This window comes from Dromaius novaehollandiae, chromosome 1 (assembly GCF_036370855.1).
Source record: "Dromaius novaehollandiae isolate bDroNov1 chromosome 1, bDroNov1.hap1, whole genome shotgun sequence".
NCBI classification, from domain to species: domain Eukaryota; kingdom Metazoa; phylum Chordata; class Aves; order Casuariiformes; family Dromaiidae; genus Dromaius; species Dromaius novaehollandiae.
Window position 1 is genome coordinate 165,045,800 of NC_088098.1, and position 17,064 is coordinate 165,062,863.

Sequence of the window (17,064 nt, forward strand, 5' to 3'; positions counted from 1 at the left end):
CATCAGTGCATTAAGCAGCTCAGATTGATGGTTAGCTCAATATCATATTTCAAGAACCTATGTGTGAACAAGCTAGCTCAGTCTGTTTTTTTAGGGTAATGTCTACAACACAAAAAGCTTGCTTCATGGAACATGAAACCCTCATTTTATCAGTTTTGGGTTTTATCAATGAAATATTCCAAGTATTTGATTTTTTTCTCTCTCAAAAGTTAGGGGATTAGGCCAATCTCTTTCTAGGACTATGAAGATAACAAATTGCTGTAAATAGTCCTCCTACCCAGATCTTCTATCTGACTCAACTTCTCGTCTTAAAAGCTGACTTCCATGTTGGCCTTTGACTCTAGGTTTTCTTTTCTGCATGATTTCTCAGTTCTGTAAGTCCCTGCTACAAATACCCAATAGTTCCTTGGCTTCCTTTACTATATGGAAGTGTTCAGATTCATGGCAGTCTAGATATTGATAACCTCTTCAATTTTCTTGTTATTTTATACTGAAATTGTTGCAGCTGGAATGTCCATAAACATCTAGAATTTCATAACTGCTACCTCAACAAAGATTTAATCTCTGACTATAAGTGATCTACTAGAATGCTTCCAGTCAGTTTTGATTTATTAGATTGGGGAAGCTTCTTTCCAGTTCCTGTCTATTCTTGTACAAGAGATTACCACTCCTAACTTACGGATAGCAGAGGAGCATGTGCTGGTTCCTCAGCCATTCAAATTCATAGCCTGCCCCATTCATTTCTTATGCCACTGATTTTACTTTAAATATATATAGCAGGCCATAAACTGGCAGTTGCTGGCACACATTTGCTTCTGGCAACTCTGGTTTCAGTGTGGTAATTTCTGGAAAAAGAAGAGGAGAGATGGGAGAAATAACCTCTTAAATTGCACCAGCATGACAAGCAAGAGTTTGTTGGGAGTCATTGCCGCCTTCTTGGAAAATATCCAGATCCTGTTTAAATTCCTTTTTTAAGACCTCCTGCTCACTTTAAGTCTTATTTAGATTTTATTGAACATATGTGAATTCTGTGAGCATCTCCATTTTCTGTTTCACTGTGGTCAGGAATGTATAAGTTCATGCACTGTCTTTGTGGAAACTGAATCCTAATGTCGTCATCAGCACTCTCCTTTTTGACCTAACTGATTAGCCAAAGTTTGGGACTGTGTGGAGTCAAATCGTTCCTATTGAAACACATTTATTTACAAAGAATATACAGAGCTCTTTTTCCCTGGACAAAACAGGACCGAAAGGAGACAATCTCTCTATTTAGTATCAAATCTCTTTCAGCGAACACTTGGTCCAAAATCTTTCTTCTCGAGCTTTCTCTGTATTACCGTCTCACTACCTTTTCTCTCCTTTTCTGCAGTCCTTTTGTTCTTTCATGGGAAATATTAAGTTTCATAAAACAATGGTCAATGAAAATTTTCCTCCACAAGTGCAAGCATATGCCTTTATTTTGGTTGGTGACACCATCCTGGGTTTGAGGGAAAGGCTGCTATTGTTTCAGTCAACTAGCTGTACAACTAGCTGAAGGTCTTCTTAAAACTATATCAAATAAGGGGAAAGGTTTATATTTCCACAACCAGTGAGACTAACTCTGGCCCATAATAGCTCCTGTAGTCATGGAGTCATACTGATTTCTAAGCTGGTTTACATGCTGACATTGCAGATGTTAACCAAAGCAAATTTTCTTTTATCTACAAACAACCTTTTTTCAAACATTTCTAACTTTCTTCTGAAAGATCCGTTTTCCTACTACTAGCAATGCTTGTGACTTTTTGCCAGTATCCCCTTTGCTAGAGTGATAAAAATTCCAATGAATGGAAACTTGTAAATAGTCTTGCTCTAGTATAGCTAAGCGACATACTCTCTTTTCAATTATGTTTTTAAAAGAGGGGACAAGAAAAGCTGTGAAAAATTCCCACAGCTTTTCTCTAGACATGATCAGGACTAAGATGATCACCCTGGCAGATTATATTCTTTTGGTGGCTGATTTTCTGTTACTGAACCTAGTGATATCTTATTAAAATTCTCTTTGGGTGTGCAGAGAGATTTCAAGAAGCTTATTTCTTTACACTAATGTCTAGCTGCCTGGTTATCAGTTCATTTCTGCTTTCCAAGGAATCATTTATTTTTTTAAGACAGTGTAATTTTTGTGCAAGCCCGACTGTTATCTCATTTGCTTGCAAAGTGACAATTAATTCCTGACATATAGCCTCTAGTGTACAGCCCCTGTCAGTTACACAATGAAATGCTCAGTCATCAATCTTGAAATCTGTAGGAAAATATACTAAAACTTGTGTAAGTTTTTTTAAATGCAAATAAAATTAATGCAGCCATATAGGCTTATGTATTATCTAGTGAAAGGCAGTTTTTATGAACTGCATTCACAACTATATTACTCTGCATCTGATAATGATGCTTCATTTTCTTCTTTTGAAATTTTCAAGAAGAATGATGTTTTAGACGAAAAGTTCATGTGTGCACTTCCTTAAGAGGCTTGCTACAGAAATTAGCTGTCTAACACGACCACTTGTTTGAAAGCTATTTGAGCTACCAAATTACTTTAAAACAGCAAATTATATTAAAAATCTTTAAAAATGTATAGGGAACTTCCCCAACCACTTAATTACTCATTAATGCAGTTATTTAGAACTGAGTGTTGCATGACTGAGATTAATAGTTTTGCCTTTGACATCAGTGAAAGCCAGAAAAGACGTTCGGAGAAATCTGGGAGCTAGGAGAGAATCAGCAAACACAGCACACTTCTTTAACTAGATTGCCTGACTGATAAACTTTTATGTTGGGTAAATGAACTGCAGCAATGTGAAGGGTATAAAATGTGAGTATCATTTTTAACTGAGGAAGAATTCCCTCAGAAAAGATAGTGAGGCAGGCAGGCAGCCAGAAGGCAGCCTAAAGGAGGTTTGCCATGTCATGTAGAATAAAAACAGTGTGGGGAGGAGGAGAATGTAAGGTTGGATGAAACTTATATGTTTGCACCAGTCAGAATAGCCAGTTTTGAAAAGACAGGGAAAAAAATTAATACTGTTCTGCAACCCTGAACTGAACTCTGTCCTTAGCCCCACACCTGCCTGTGCGTTACTCATGTTTGCTCTCTAGAATTAGTATTTTGATTGCTTCTAAGTAACAACAAAACAACCTGCTAAACATATATCATTTAAAAAATACTTTTCTTTTACAGTAAATAGTCTTCATAGCACTAGCATAAGGGTTTAGTTCTGCTCCCATGGAAAGTAGTAGTAAAATTTGCAGTGTTTTTAATGAATGCTGTCAGCATTAAAGAATGTTTAACCAACATAAGGTAATATAAGGTATATATCTATGCCCTTATCTATAATAATTGACTCTAGTAGCAAAAAGACAAGGAAGCAAAACTATACAATGTTAAAAGATAAGAAAAGAGTAAGTCCAGAGCTAACATATATTATTTACCAGACACAGGCTCCAGTCCAAAGCCCGGAAGAATAAACAGGAAGGTTCAGATTGATTTTGCTGAGCTTTGAATGACTTCCATAATGACCTCACTAATCTACAATTGCAAGGAAATAATTTCCATTTGTTCCCTTGTCCAAATGCTGCTATTTTTTAATTTCCTAACCAGTCACATTCTGCACAAGTTTGATTGCTATTGAAAATATGTATATACATACACGTGTCATCTTGCAACTATACTTTAAGATATACTTTTCAATACCATTGCTAATCTAAAAATGCCAGTATCGGAAGAGAACTTGATCTGGCAAAACATTTGGCAGAACAAATTTATCGCTGAGGTCTGATAGACGCACGAATGAGGACATTAAAAGCTTAAAACTATATACAGGCACAGCTGAGGGCATGAAGTGATATGCATATGCACAGCCTGCATTTTACTAGGAAATTTCTCATCTCTTTAGGCATGCACACACACAAACGTATTATGTATTCCTTTGTTTTATTTCCTTCCTCTCTTGACAGTTTCTTTTTGAGCCCCATCCCTTTCTTTCTTTCTTTCTGAGGCATATAGTATCTTCCATTTTTTTCTTCCTGTTTGTTTATCCCATTAAATATTTACTAGCATTTATTTCATATTTCCCTTGCTCTTTTCTTTAGATCTTCTGTTCTGTCTTGCCACACTTTTTATCTATGTTTTACTGAATCTTTTTCACCTCTGTTCATCTTTTTATTTTTCCGGACCCTCTATTCTCTGTCTTTCTCCTCCGCTTAGTTCTTTAATTATTTTTATCCATCCTTCCACTTGTAATAGTTATATTTAAGGCTTTTTTTCTTTTTTTTTTTGAGTCATGCAGTTCTTCCTGGGTGGTTGTGAATTACCTGTAACACACACACACAAGGATCACATGATGATTTTAGAACAGGCTTCCCTGCAAAGCTTAAGTTACACTTTAATTCATTTAAATATGACAGCAATAGATGAGACAGGGCAGAAAAAATTCAGCTTCAGCATACTTGGGAGTTGTAGTGGGGGGTGTATTACTCGAATGTATGATCTACTTCATTCAGTTTCAAGCTCAGTTTGAAACATGCCCCATTGTCATTCTGTTCATACCCTGCCCAGTGTACCGCTTCTTTTTGATCTCTGAGACTGTCAATAAGAACTACTGCAGCATTCCATAGACCTTCTCTGTATTTTGTTTTCTGCATAGATATCAATTTGTTAAACAACCCGAATCTTTAACGACTTACACAACAGTTCAGCTAATGGTCCATGCTGTAACGCATCTTATCAGCTGCAAACATCTGCCTAAAAATGGCTGTGCTTTCATGACTGTCAAGCTCCAGGGAAAATGTGAAGTTAGATGTCATTTTGTGGATTAGGTTTAAAACAAGGACTGAAAGATAAAAGATTCCTGGGTTCTAAGTAGCAATTCTATGTAAATAATTTATAGTCCAAAAATAATGTGCTATTCAACACACTCAGGAAGGAATCTTTTCTATTTGTCTGTTTTATAACTGTTCCTTTAGAATGATTCCAATTAATATTCAAAGATTACCAACTTCCTATCTATAAATGGGCTGCTTATTAATATTACATAAGCTGTCCTTTATTCTGATGAGGCAGAGCACAACATGCTGTAAACAGTATTGACAGGAAGATACATGGCCTGGAACTGAAGTCTTTCACCATTCATGAAGTAATCTACTATTAATATTTGCCTGTTCATGGAATTCTCAGTATGATACTAAAATGAAAACTCTAAGGTTAAGGTTTTAGCAGGGCACTAAGATCAAAAAAGAACAGTAATAAACAACCTAGAACTGAACTCTTTTTGATACAGCTACATAGAATACTGTGCTCATTTTGAGTTGCACATGCACTTGTAGGACTTGTACATTTTAGTTTGTTGGAAAATTCAACAAAGAAATACAGCTTTATGACAAGCAAGTGCAAAGCCCAGAAAAAGTGGTTATAAACATGTTATCTACTGGCCTTATTCATCAAAAAATAACAAAAGGGCATCCTTCTATCAGTATGCCTTTGGGGGAAAAGGGGGAACTATTAAAACAGGAAAAATTTCAAACAATTAACAATACTCTAACTTGCTTGGCAAAAGCTGTCTAAGTAAAGGTTACATTTCATGATGATTGTACAACTAAAGGTAAAACAAAACAAAACAGCCTACATCAATTTATCTAAAGCATATAAAAATCAAACATAATAGCAATAACTGTAAAGCAGTTATGTACTGAATGCAACTTCATAACTACATGCTGATTATTTTGGCAAGTTCAGCTGTTTAATATCATGCCTGACTGCTCCTTTATGGTTGACAATTTTCTTTTGTTCAATATGACAGGTCTAAATGAATTTGAACCCAAGTGAATTAAAACTCTGATTCATTTACTCTGGCTAAAATCCCTTATGCACAAACTAAATGTATGTTTTTGCTTCTGCTAATTCATTGGTAGAAACATATGACTATCTGAGAATATATCTGCTTGTTGCATATGCCATAATTCTTGTGCAGAGGCTTGTAACAGGAGCCAAGAAACTCAAACATTATTGTACATAGGGGTGGCCAATGTCATTTTATAGCCGAAACTCATTCCTTTGATAAAATGTGACCAAAACTTTGTTGACTCTTGATATAAATGCAAATCTGTTTTAGGGATGGTGGTATAATGTTGATAAACATGATATAATATTGATAATAGACACTAATATATTACCGTTAGAATAATGCTACCTGAAGTATACCAAAGGTCTGCAAAGCAATGAGCAGTCTCTGTTGAGGCAGGATCAGTAAACCATGCCAGCATAGTTTACTAAAGTTAACCGGCGCACTCTTGGGATGGGATGAGATTTCCTCTACTTAATAGCAACATCCATTTAATTCCTCTCAGAAGTAGCTCCACTACAATGCTGCCTTTCAAAAGACACCCAGCATGAAAATAAATTGAATACGGTCTGTCTGTAATTTTTTTCTGAAATTAAAAGTTTCCACAGTAATAGCAGACACACTAATATGAGAACAGCATTGTTCTCTAAAGCAGCTCTGATTTTCGCCCAGTTTTTCTTACGCAGCTGACCTGAATGCTTATCTCTGTATACTGTCACCATATCATCTTCTATATTCCCTCTACATACAGTGAAATCTTGACTGAAAAAAATGTAGTGGGAGGTATAAAGCAGTCATAATAAACAAGAAACTGGGAAAGACAAAGAACTAGAGGTATAAGAGACTGGGAGGCGGAACATTGTGCAAAATAAATAAGAAAAAGTATTCTGGGTAGCTTTCCTGAATAAGCATGAATAACTCCACCAAATTCTATACATCCTATTTAAAATAAAAAGTTTCCTTCAAAACGTGCGTTAAGTGCTACCTGTATTGCTGCTGCCTTGAGTATGAATGCAGATGTGAACACAGATGCCTTTATGGCACTGCCAAACCTGTAGCGAATGCTCTGCTCAGTGCTACACAATGAACCTTGGAATAAATGGAGAAGCAGCTGTGAGGCCTCCAGGTTCCTTCCTGTGGGGAATAATTCTATACAATATCTTGTGGATAGGGGAGAGAAACTGCCATCCTCACTGGAACAATACCAGTTGAGAGGGATAGTTGAAAATCTAGACCTATATACGAATTTCTAAACACCTGCCAGGTGATATCACCAGCATCTGGGAGTGGCAATGACCAAGTCCAGTGTAGCAGGAGAGAGAACCACACCAGTGTCTGCTACTCAAAAAGGAGGGAACAACAGCATCAGTTGATCTGTGCCTGATGAGTTTGAAATTCAGGTTCTACAGCAGTTTGCTCTATTTCAGTGCTTTCATCACAGTAATTTCTTTCACTTACCCTAGAAGTGATCTTTTCAAAGAAAGAGAGAGACACTGTTTTCTTATAATTGTCCTTCCCCACACTCTGGCAATAAAACCAGCTAGCTGTGATTTTTTACAATGTTAGCTGAGGATGTTGGATGTGCAGAGCTAAATCTAAAAAGCTTGGGTTTAGCACACTGGAAAGAACTCTACTGCCAAAGCTAAAAGAAGCTGTGTTAGCTGAAAAGATATAGCAGATTCATAAAGTGCCTCAGACACATACACAAACACACAAGACTGTACTACTCTTTTTAAAAATGGGGTACGTTAAAGTAAGCCAATTTCTTCTTCAGGAAAAAGATATAATTATTCCACAAACATATACTACATGTATCCTCCAAAGTTCTGGCTAAACTTTACTTTGACTAGGAGTCTCCAATGACTGTAAAAAAAAAAAAAAATCCTGTTAATTGTTCCATGAAGGCTATGGAGAGCTCGCCAAAAATGCTTTTGGTTTGGATGTATGGAAAAATGAAACTTTTTTTTTTTCTCTATTGGCACAATATTTTCTCTTGAGGGCCATGTGGAAAACATAATATCCAAGATAGCTTTCTCTTGAATTTGTTAAAAAAACACTTTTATTATGTAATTCAATTTGGGGATATATATCATTGTAGAAATGTGAGAGATCAGTAGTCTAAAGTCTGCTTTGTTAGGAATAAGCACAGAACAGTTAGGGGGGTATGGAAAATTTTGTAAGGAGAATATATTTCTCAGAGAAAAATATTTTCTTGGTAAGAAACTTTTCAGAAGCCCCTTGGCAAATATTCTTAATAAGAAAAAATTCTCATGGAGAAATTCTGCACTGAATTTTGGAGATATTTTCTCTTTAAAGCATAGTAATCATATGGAACATCTGTATTAACCATTGTGTGATAGCTCACATTTTTTATATACACTTGAAACAATATGGAAAGGTACTGTATCAGGCATCAACTCAAGCAAGGTGTTTTTGAAATAACAACATTTCATTGAAATGGTGACATTCCAAAGGAAGATTATAAATTCTGCCATCTGACAGAGGCTCCTTCAGGAAACATCAATAAGCTGGAATGTACAGAGGTTATAATGCTTCACAAATCTTATTAAGCTAAAAGATTTAAAAAACAAAGAAAAACCCTTCAAATATTTTCATTCTTGGAAAGCAAATGGTAAAATATTTCCTGCTTGTTTTTTCCACAGTTTAAGGCAGTAAGATTGTTTCCTTCTCTTTATTTTTTGCCTCCTTTCTGAGGAAATTAATAGAGTTTTTAAATACTTTTTTGTGGACCACATGTTACCAGGTACATTACCCACAGTCCTTCATTCCCAGAATGCCATAAATGCTCTGCTATCATAGCACTTTTTACCACCCCATGCTGCAGACGATTCCCGGAACCCCTTCTAATAAAGCATTACTCCATGCTTAGCACCATCACACCACACAATACTATTGGCTGTGTGAAAAAAGCAAAATTCTATCTAAATTACCCCTCTTTTCTTCATTTTCCTCTTTTTTAATTTGAATGTGCACAATTGCAAAAGCAATAATAATACTGATAACTTTACAAATCTACCATACTACATGCAGGAAGGGAACTGTTTGGTAGAAAATGTAGAGATGTTTGAACAAAGGTACATAAAAAAATCTGGGTTTTGAGCTGCCTGGAATTTGGAAAACAGACATGCTTTTCACTCAGTGAACAGAATAGATAGTTTTGTTTACCTGAATAGCACTTTCCTGAAGTGTTTTGAAAACATAGGAGGTATGGTCTTGCTCATCAATTGTATTCAGGAGTGCAGCTAGGTGACAGACTAATTGCTGCAACATAGGATTCATTTGTGCCCTCACAGAGCAAAGGGACATCTGGAATATATTTCTGTCACTTCCTCCTTTAACACTACAATAAGCTGTGTCATCAATAGCACATACACTTGTTCCTAGGTTACAGATTTGTTTCTCCTCTACATGGTTTCTGTATTGCATAAGCTATATAAAGTCATTTGGATGCAGAAGACAGCAAGCTCATGTATAACGCTGACAGTGCTCCTGTGATTCATCTGTATTTGAACATATTGACCGAAAAATAAATGTACTTTTTTGGAATTACAATTACAATTGATAATACAAAATGAAAGTGAAAATGAAAAGAGGAAAAAGCAAACAAGTGTTCCTTCCTACATACCTTCATTGCACCAGCCAATAAATAGGGAATTAACTTTGCATCTATTTGCACAAATCTCTGATCTTGCAAATGCTCTTATCATAGGTCAAAAGATTCTTAGGTTCTTATCAGTTTGTACTGGGCAGACTCCAACTGATTTTAATGCAAGTTTTATTGACTGAGAATTAAGTAAGGCCTTCACATTTTAGCTTTATAGGATTACTGTGCTGGAAAAAGGCTGTGTGTAGAAGCAGGTTCTTACAGGCTAATAATGCTGTTGATAATACCATAACTTCTGGTATGGTTTACTGCTTATCATGATGGAGACATAAATTTTTGCTGTTTCAAATATGGGAAAAGGTAGTTGGGGTGCACGTATATAGAGACATAAAGATATATATACCTACCTATATGTATACTTATATACACATATACATAGAGAGAGAAAGAAATACATAGTACCATTTAAGAAAATAGAACACATTTGTCATACTCTCTCTTCCTCAGTCATTCCCAATAAACCCACAGGAGTGTTCAAGGATAGTAGTTCCTGAATACTGGAAAGCAGCTATTTTCTTTTCTAAACAAATTTAAGAGTCCTAAGATTCCATGAGGATAGAAATAGAAGAAACAGAATCCAGTTGCTGTCTAAGGAATAAAGACAACAGTCAGAACTATACTTTCATTGTATGCTTTTTGCTCATTTTTTGTAGAAAAAGAGAAATAAGAAGATACAAGGTCCATACAATTGCACCCAGTGATTTCTGAAACTTTGGTAAGGCCATGCATTTCAAAATTCCAGTTAAAAGAAATATTAACAATCAGCTACAAAAGAATTTTTACCGTCATTAAAAGAAAAGTTTTCTAAACATGTCCTTTTAGAACTGGTCAAAAGATACAGATTTTGGCTTTCTAGCCTTTTTGATGTCTTTGTGACAAAAAACATACACTGAAATCCCCTACCACCTTCACTGAGAGATTTTTTTTTAAATGTGCAGGATCCATTAATTGTGGTTTCATTTCATAGCACACTGCAGGAAAACTAATTTTGGATGCTAAACTGTATTTCTCGTTCCTCAAACTAGAAAGGCCTAGAAACACAGCAGAAGTGATCCGTTTACATCCTGGGGAGAGGAATTTCATTTTATTTGAAACTGACATTTCCTGGCCATTTGTAAGCAATATGACTAGAGATCTGAAGTGTTCACAGTAGACAAGTAGAAAACGTATATGCATTCCCTGAAAAAGCCAAGACATTAATTTTACCCTAAAAATAAATTATTACCATAATATAAGGCAAAACATAGTATTGTAAGTATTGTTAAATAGTCACATATCATTAGGCCAGAGTACTCTAGAGTATTCCAACTTTAACAGCAGTATAGGCCTATGAGGACAGTAATTACCTCTATATGTGTATTTGGTGGAAAAAGTAGTCTATAACACCTTATCTTAGCCCAACAGAAAGCATGGGGCTTACATGGGGCTTACATGGGGCTAGCAATGAGATGATCCTTATGATAGGCTCTCCTCATATTCTACTCTGGATTGCTTGTCCCCATATCCTCCTGAAATAATGTAAGAGTAAAGCATTGCTTTCAGTATTACTGTGAGAGAAAAGAGAATATACTTGAAAAAAAAATATCTCTGGGACTTCAGGATATCTCTAAACTGTGCTACTGTGCTAGTAAATCCAGCAGTAAGCTAATAGAAAATATCCTGGGTTTTACTTTTAATTCTTAGCTTTTTCCTTGTAAAGAATCATAATAAACAAGTAAAATATATTAATGCTAATGCAATAATAAGATTGTAAAATATGACATTCAAATTATGTAAACAATTTATGACTGAATATAGAATTTTAATTCCTCATGAAATCATAATAGCTCATAATCTTACATGTGGGATCATGTAATATGCTATGCCACATATACACATGAATTTAGGACACAGACATCTGCATTACAGTGTCTCACTTGAGGAATGCTCTAATATACTGTAGTATTAAAGACTGTAGGTCAAACTCACTACAGGGACAAACTGGAACACTTCTAAAATGAACACATTTTTCACCTCAAACCAGTCAAATCCTTCTCTGTTTTATAATGAATTCTATTGCTGTTGAACTACCAAATAAATTTCCATCTCTTCTGATTTTTTCAGTGGAGAAAATAGCAACCGCTACCTTGACTCTCTGCAATCCAGAGTTTCCATGTGTCGTAAGAAAGTCAGAATATCATATGGAGAACATTATACATGAGGCTACATGTAGGGAATGACACAGATATGATAAGGCAGGAAAACAAAAAACAAATCTGTTTTTAAAATTAGTGGCCTGGAAGTCAAGGGACTAGATTTGTGGATGTTTTTAAATGCGACTAGTAAGTTAAGGATAAAATAATTAGAATCCTGAACTTAGATTAAAACTGCTAAAAGTATAAAGCTTCTCCTCAGCAGGAAGTTCTTCTATTCTGTGAATGTTTTTGCCATTAACATTGGAGAAAAAATAAACAGCACTTTTTGCAAAAAAAAAATATATATATATAATTGTGGCTGCATATAAATGTAACATCTAAACATTTTGTTTCAAGTTTTTTTTTTCAGTTCTAGTATTCCCTGATACTTCTTTTTTATTTCAGCCCAGAACAATACCTATGAAGCCTATCTAATATTTTATAGTATCCAACCAGTTTTTTACTCATCTACTCATCCAGACTGTATCATCTTAACTTGGATACAAGAGTATTATGGGAGACAGTGTTAAAAGCTTTGCTAAAGTCAAGGTAAATGACATCCACTGCTCTCATACCCAGTTATTTTATTATAGAAGGCAGTCAGGTTTTTCAGGCATGGTTTACCCTCGGTAAAGATGACTTGTTCCATGATTTTCCCAGAGACTGAAGTGAAGTTGACCAACCTGTAGTTCCTTGAGTTGAGCTTTTGTCTTTTTTTTTTTTTTTTTTTTTTTTTTTTACAGTTACTGTGTACATGTTCTGATATCCCCAACCATCCAAAGATGTTAGAGAGCAGCCCTGCAAGGACATCAGCCAACTCTCTCAACACTCTTGTGTGCAGCCCATCACATCCCACAGACCTGAATGGATCATGTTCTCTCAAGTAATACCAGTCCTCGTCCTCTGTGCATAGTGCTCCTCCTTCAATGCCTGGGAGACCTTTTCAGTGAAAGTTAAGGCAGGGAAGGCATTGAGTAGCTCAGTCTTATCTGTGTCTGCTGTCACTAAATCACCTTCCCCATTCAGCACTGGCCCCAGATTTTACTTGTTCAGCCTTTTACTAATAATGTAGCAGTAGAAACTTCTCCCGTTGTCCTTGATATCCCTTTCAAGGCTCAACTCCAGTGGAGCTTTGGCTTTCCTAAGGGTAATGTTTCTGAATAATTCCTCCTTTTGGCTTGTGCTTGTTCCCACCCCCTCTATGCTGTCTTTCTTCATTGGAGCACTGTCATGAGTCTCCTGTTTAGGATAGCCAATACAATCTCCTGATTTTTCTATTTGTTTTCCTGAGTATCATTATGAACTGTTTTTGTGCTAAGAGGATCCTGTCCTTAAACACCTGCCAGCGTTCCTGAGCTTCTTTGCCCTTCAGAGCTGCCTCCCATGGGATCCCACCGAACAGTTTCCTGAATAAGCAGAAGTTTGCTTGCTTGAAGTCTGGGGTCTGCTACTTTCCTTCCTTACTCCTCTCAGGATCCTGAACTCCACTATTTCATGGTGACTGCAGGCAAGGCTACCACTGATTGCCATAACCCCAGACAGTTCTTGTTAGTGAATATCAGATCTAGCTGTGAGTCACACCTAGTTGCTCAATACACCTGTATGAAGAAGTTATCCCTAACACCCTCTATAAATCTTTTTTACTGTTTGTGTCTTGCCATGTTGCCCTTTCAGTAGCTGGCAGGGAGTCTAAAGTCCCTCATAAGAGCCTGGGTCTGTGATAGACTTGCTCTACTTATTTAAAGAAGAATTTGTCTGCTTCTTGACCCTCATCAGGTGGCCTGTAACAATTTCCCACCATGATGTCACTCTCACTGGCCTCTTCCCTAATACTGGGTCACCACAAGCACCCAATCAGCTTGTTTGCTGCATACATGAGCTCCATACTTGCAAGCTGCTCCTCCACATAAATGACAACTTCTCCTCCATTTATTCCCTGCCTGTTTTTCCTGAAGAGCCCATATCCATACATTGCAGCACTCCAGTTGGGTGAGTGGTCCCACCACATCTCAGTTGTTCCAACAGTGCCACAGTTCTGTATCTGCATGTAGAGCTCTAATTCCTCCTGGTTGTTTCCCAGGCCGAATACATTTTTGAGAAGGGCCTCTTTTTGCCCTGTTCTGTAATTCCTGAGGTGTCGCTCGTTCCAGTTGCCCTGCACCTTTTGCTTCCAACCCCTGTCCACTGCTTCCATACTTAACTGTGGGCTGTAATCTCCCTCCTCCATAGTTCCTCGTTTAAAGCTCTCCTCACCGGGTTGGCTATCTTGTTGACAAAGATGCTCTTGCCCCACTTTGTCAGGTGGAGCCTGTCTTTCCTCAGCAGTCCTCAAGTCTGACCACCTTTACTATGGCTTTGTTAAAAAAAATGAATGAAAACATGGCATATGGGGCAGAAAGAGTTTCTGTAAAAACATCAGTCATAAAGGAAGTTCTCTCAGCTACAGGAATAGAAAAGCACATTCACAGAACTAATAGTAATCCAGTTATTGAAGCAAATGAAACTGGGAAAAAAAGAGGGGACAAAGTTGAAAATTACAAAACACTAAAAAAATATACAGGGTCAACAAACAGGATTTTGCCAGCTACAACACTTTTTGATAAATCTCTAGCCCAAGTAAATGGGAACTTTTATTTTGGTAATATATTGCATCTTAAAAATGAACTCAGTTTTTATTGATTTCAAAAGCAACACTTGCAAGTATGAAGGTAATAGCTTTTTGATTGATTCAGGCAGGATGAGTTAGACTTTGTGAATAAAGGGGGAATTAATCAGTAAGGGTTGATTTAGGACCTCTTTCATAATATGGATTTCCATTTTTTTTTGTCATTGTTCTGTTGTTAAAGACCTGATGGACTGTTTGCACTGAGGTGAATGATTAAATGACTGTAACTGAGAGTGACTGAAAAGGGAGGCCATCTCTCAAGAATTAAAGCCTTCCTGAAATTAAATGCAATAATCAAACCTACTCTGAAAGTCTGCAGGCACCTGTATATGCACCAGAAATGGAAACATTTTCCATCTCAGCAAAAAAGCTCAGAAAAGAGGCAGAATAGATTCAGAAATCAACCTACAGAGAGAGAAAGAATTGTTAGGAGGCAATACATAAAGAAATGTATTGAGGAATTGTGACAGGCATTCTAACAAGTAACACACATCCAGGGTACATAATACTATTTTGACAAGAATCACCATATAAAGTTGTTCCATATTGGCATTTGAGTTTCTTTTTTTCCTCCTGATGTAGATAAATGCTATCTTGGCAAGACACAAAATATTGGTATTAGGCTTGCTAAGCAAACCTATGGCTGAAACAGAGGTTGTTGGATGCTGAGCAGAACAAATAGACAAAGAGGTTTTTTCTTCATCTCTTCTTATTAGAATTAATTATTCAGGAAAAGTTGAACTATAGGAACTGGATACTGGTTTTAGACCAAAATTCCTGAAAACAATTTCCCTCTTATTTTATTTGATTAGCTCTGTCACAGGAGAGCAGCCTATATAAGTACTACAAATAATGCTGATTTCTCTTTCCTTCGAAATAGAGAGGCCTGTTATCTGCTACCTTTGAGCAGAGGACGATACCACCATAGCTAAATATCTATAGCCAAAAAGGGAGACAGACTGTATATTATATATGTATGTGTATGGGTAAATATTGATATACATACATACATCTATAAACACCTATACATCCATATGTATATGTATACACACATAGTATATACTATACATACATGTGCACACCCACAGAGAGAGTGAGAGAGAGAGCGCGCATACCATAAAAGTGAACTAATTTCCATCTTACTATTATCATTACTAAATACAGAGCTGGAAGGGTGGACTCTTATCCCTCTAACCAGTAGCTTCTAATTTAAGTAATGTATAAGGAAGCAGCACAGAGATTTTGGTGGTGAGAGATAAAGAAGTGATGCAACTGTAGTTATCCCCCAGCCTTCCACTGCTTTCTTCTCAAAATCTGAGGGAAAATTTTGTTAGAACAACGTTTTAAAGTCTTTCTTTTTACTTTTAATAAAATACATTGTAGAATGTACTTCACCATTTCCTTCGGTGTAGCACTGTTTGTCAAGCCCTCAAAGTCATAGGCAGGAATACAGGCAGAAGTAGCGGGAGGATACTTCAGATGGCACACTCCACTTTGCTGCTGACTCATTCACTGATTTATCATTGATTAGAACTATTTAATCTTTTTTTCTCAGTTTCTCATAAAACAGTTTCTGCTACTTACTAACAGAAATACTTGCTGAGATTAATGTAGAAATTAATATGGTGGACCAGAGACATGGTCTATCGAATACAACGTTATGCACCCACTAAAAATCAGCATTGGCTGTTTCAAAGGAGAGCTGCAGCAACCCAACCCGCGATAAGCAATTGCAGAAACTCGCTGAAGTCCTGAGGCATTCTTCTAAATTTTGGTGGCAAAGCAAATAAGAAGAAGAGGGGTTCTTTTCTTTTCTTTCTTCTCATATTTAAAGAAAATTATAGCTATGGCTAAATATACATAACTTGATAAAAAGATGTAACTTGATAGGAAGATAACCTTTACAGAAACAGACATTAACTAGGATTTTTTTATGCATTCATACACTGCCACACATTCTGGTACCATAAAAGCGTTTGTGAAACTAGTTTAAATGAAAGAAAATATAACAACCATACAACAAATTTTGTGTCGCAAGACATGCTTAATAATAGCACATATTGTAATAACTCTTGAACGTATGGCCTTCAAACTGTGGTATTTCAGAATACTGTTATTTACATATGTGCACTATCAGAAAAAAAATAGCATGACAAAAGATTCTTTGTCACAAAAAAGGATTAAGAAAGACAAGTTATTTGTACCCCACATTTAGTGCATTTGTACTAGTTCTTTGCATACATTCCCTTCTAATTAGAAGAACTTGAGTTATATTATTAAATCAGGGAAATGATATTATTTTAATAAGTAGATTATTATAGGGATTTATTAGGCATAACTGCTAATATTTCAGAGTAAAAGAATAATAGCAAATTACAATAGGGGAATTTGAATTTCACTAAACAAACTACATGATAAAAAAGAACAGTGCAGAACACATACATGGAGAATGTAGTGACAACAGTCTAAGTAATAAGAAACAAGAAAAACTCTCAACTGAATTTAAATTGTTCAAAGGTTCCATAAGTAATTTGGGGGCAATTTTTTTAAGGGTATGAGGGAAGCACTGTGCGAACCATGAGACCCTGAGATTCAGGCAAAGTATATTCTTTCTTTCTGGCAATGATTAGGCTTAATCAACTTCAAGCATGCACTTAGCATGCGTGATTTGAC

The 17,064-nt window shown here is 36.3% G+C and overlaps 1 protein-coding gene across 11 annotated transcripts in view; it reads right to left on the minus strand.

The window, feature by feature from the left end:
• Window positions 1–17,064, minus strand: part of GPC5 (glypican 5) — a 720,327-nt gene that overhangs the window by 421,200 nt on the left and 282,063 nt on the right. The window contains exon 7 of one of the 11 annotated variants that reach the window (XM_064504714.1): window positions 3,740–4,341. The exons of the other annotated variants lie outside the window; for them this stretch is intronic. Within the exon in view, the coding sequence (XP_064360784.1) occupies window positions 4,309–4,341 (33 nt within the window). The 3' untranslated portion in view covers window positions 3,740–4,308. Of the gene's footprint in view, window positions 1–3,739; window positions 4,342–17,064 lie in introns of those variants that run through there. 11 annotated transcript variants of the gene reach the window in all.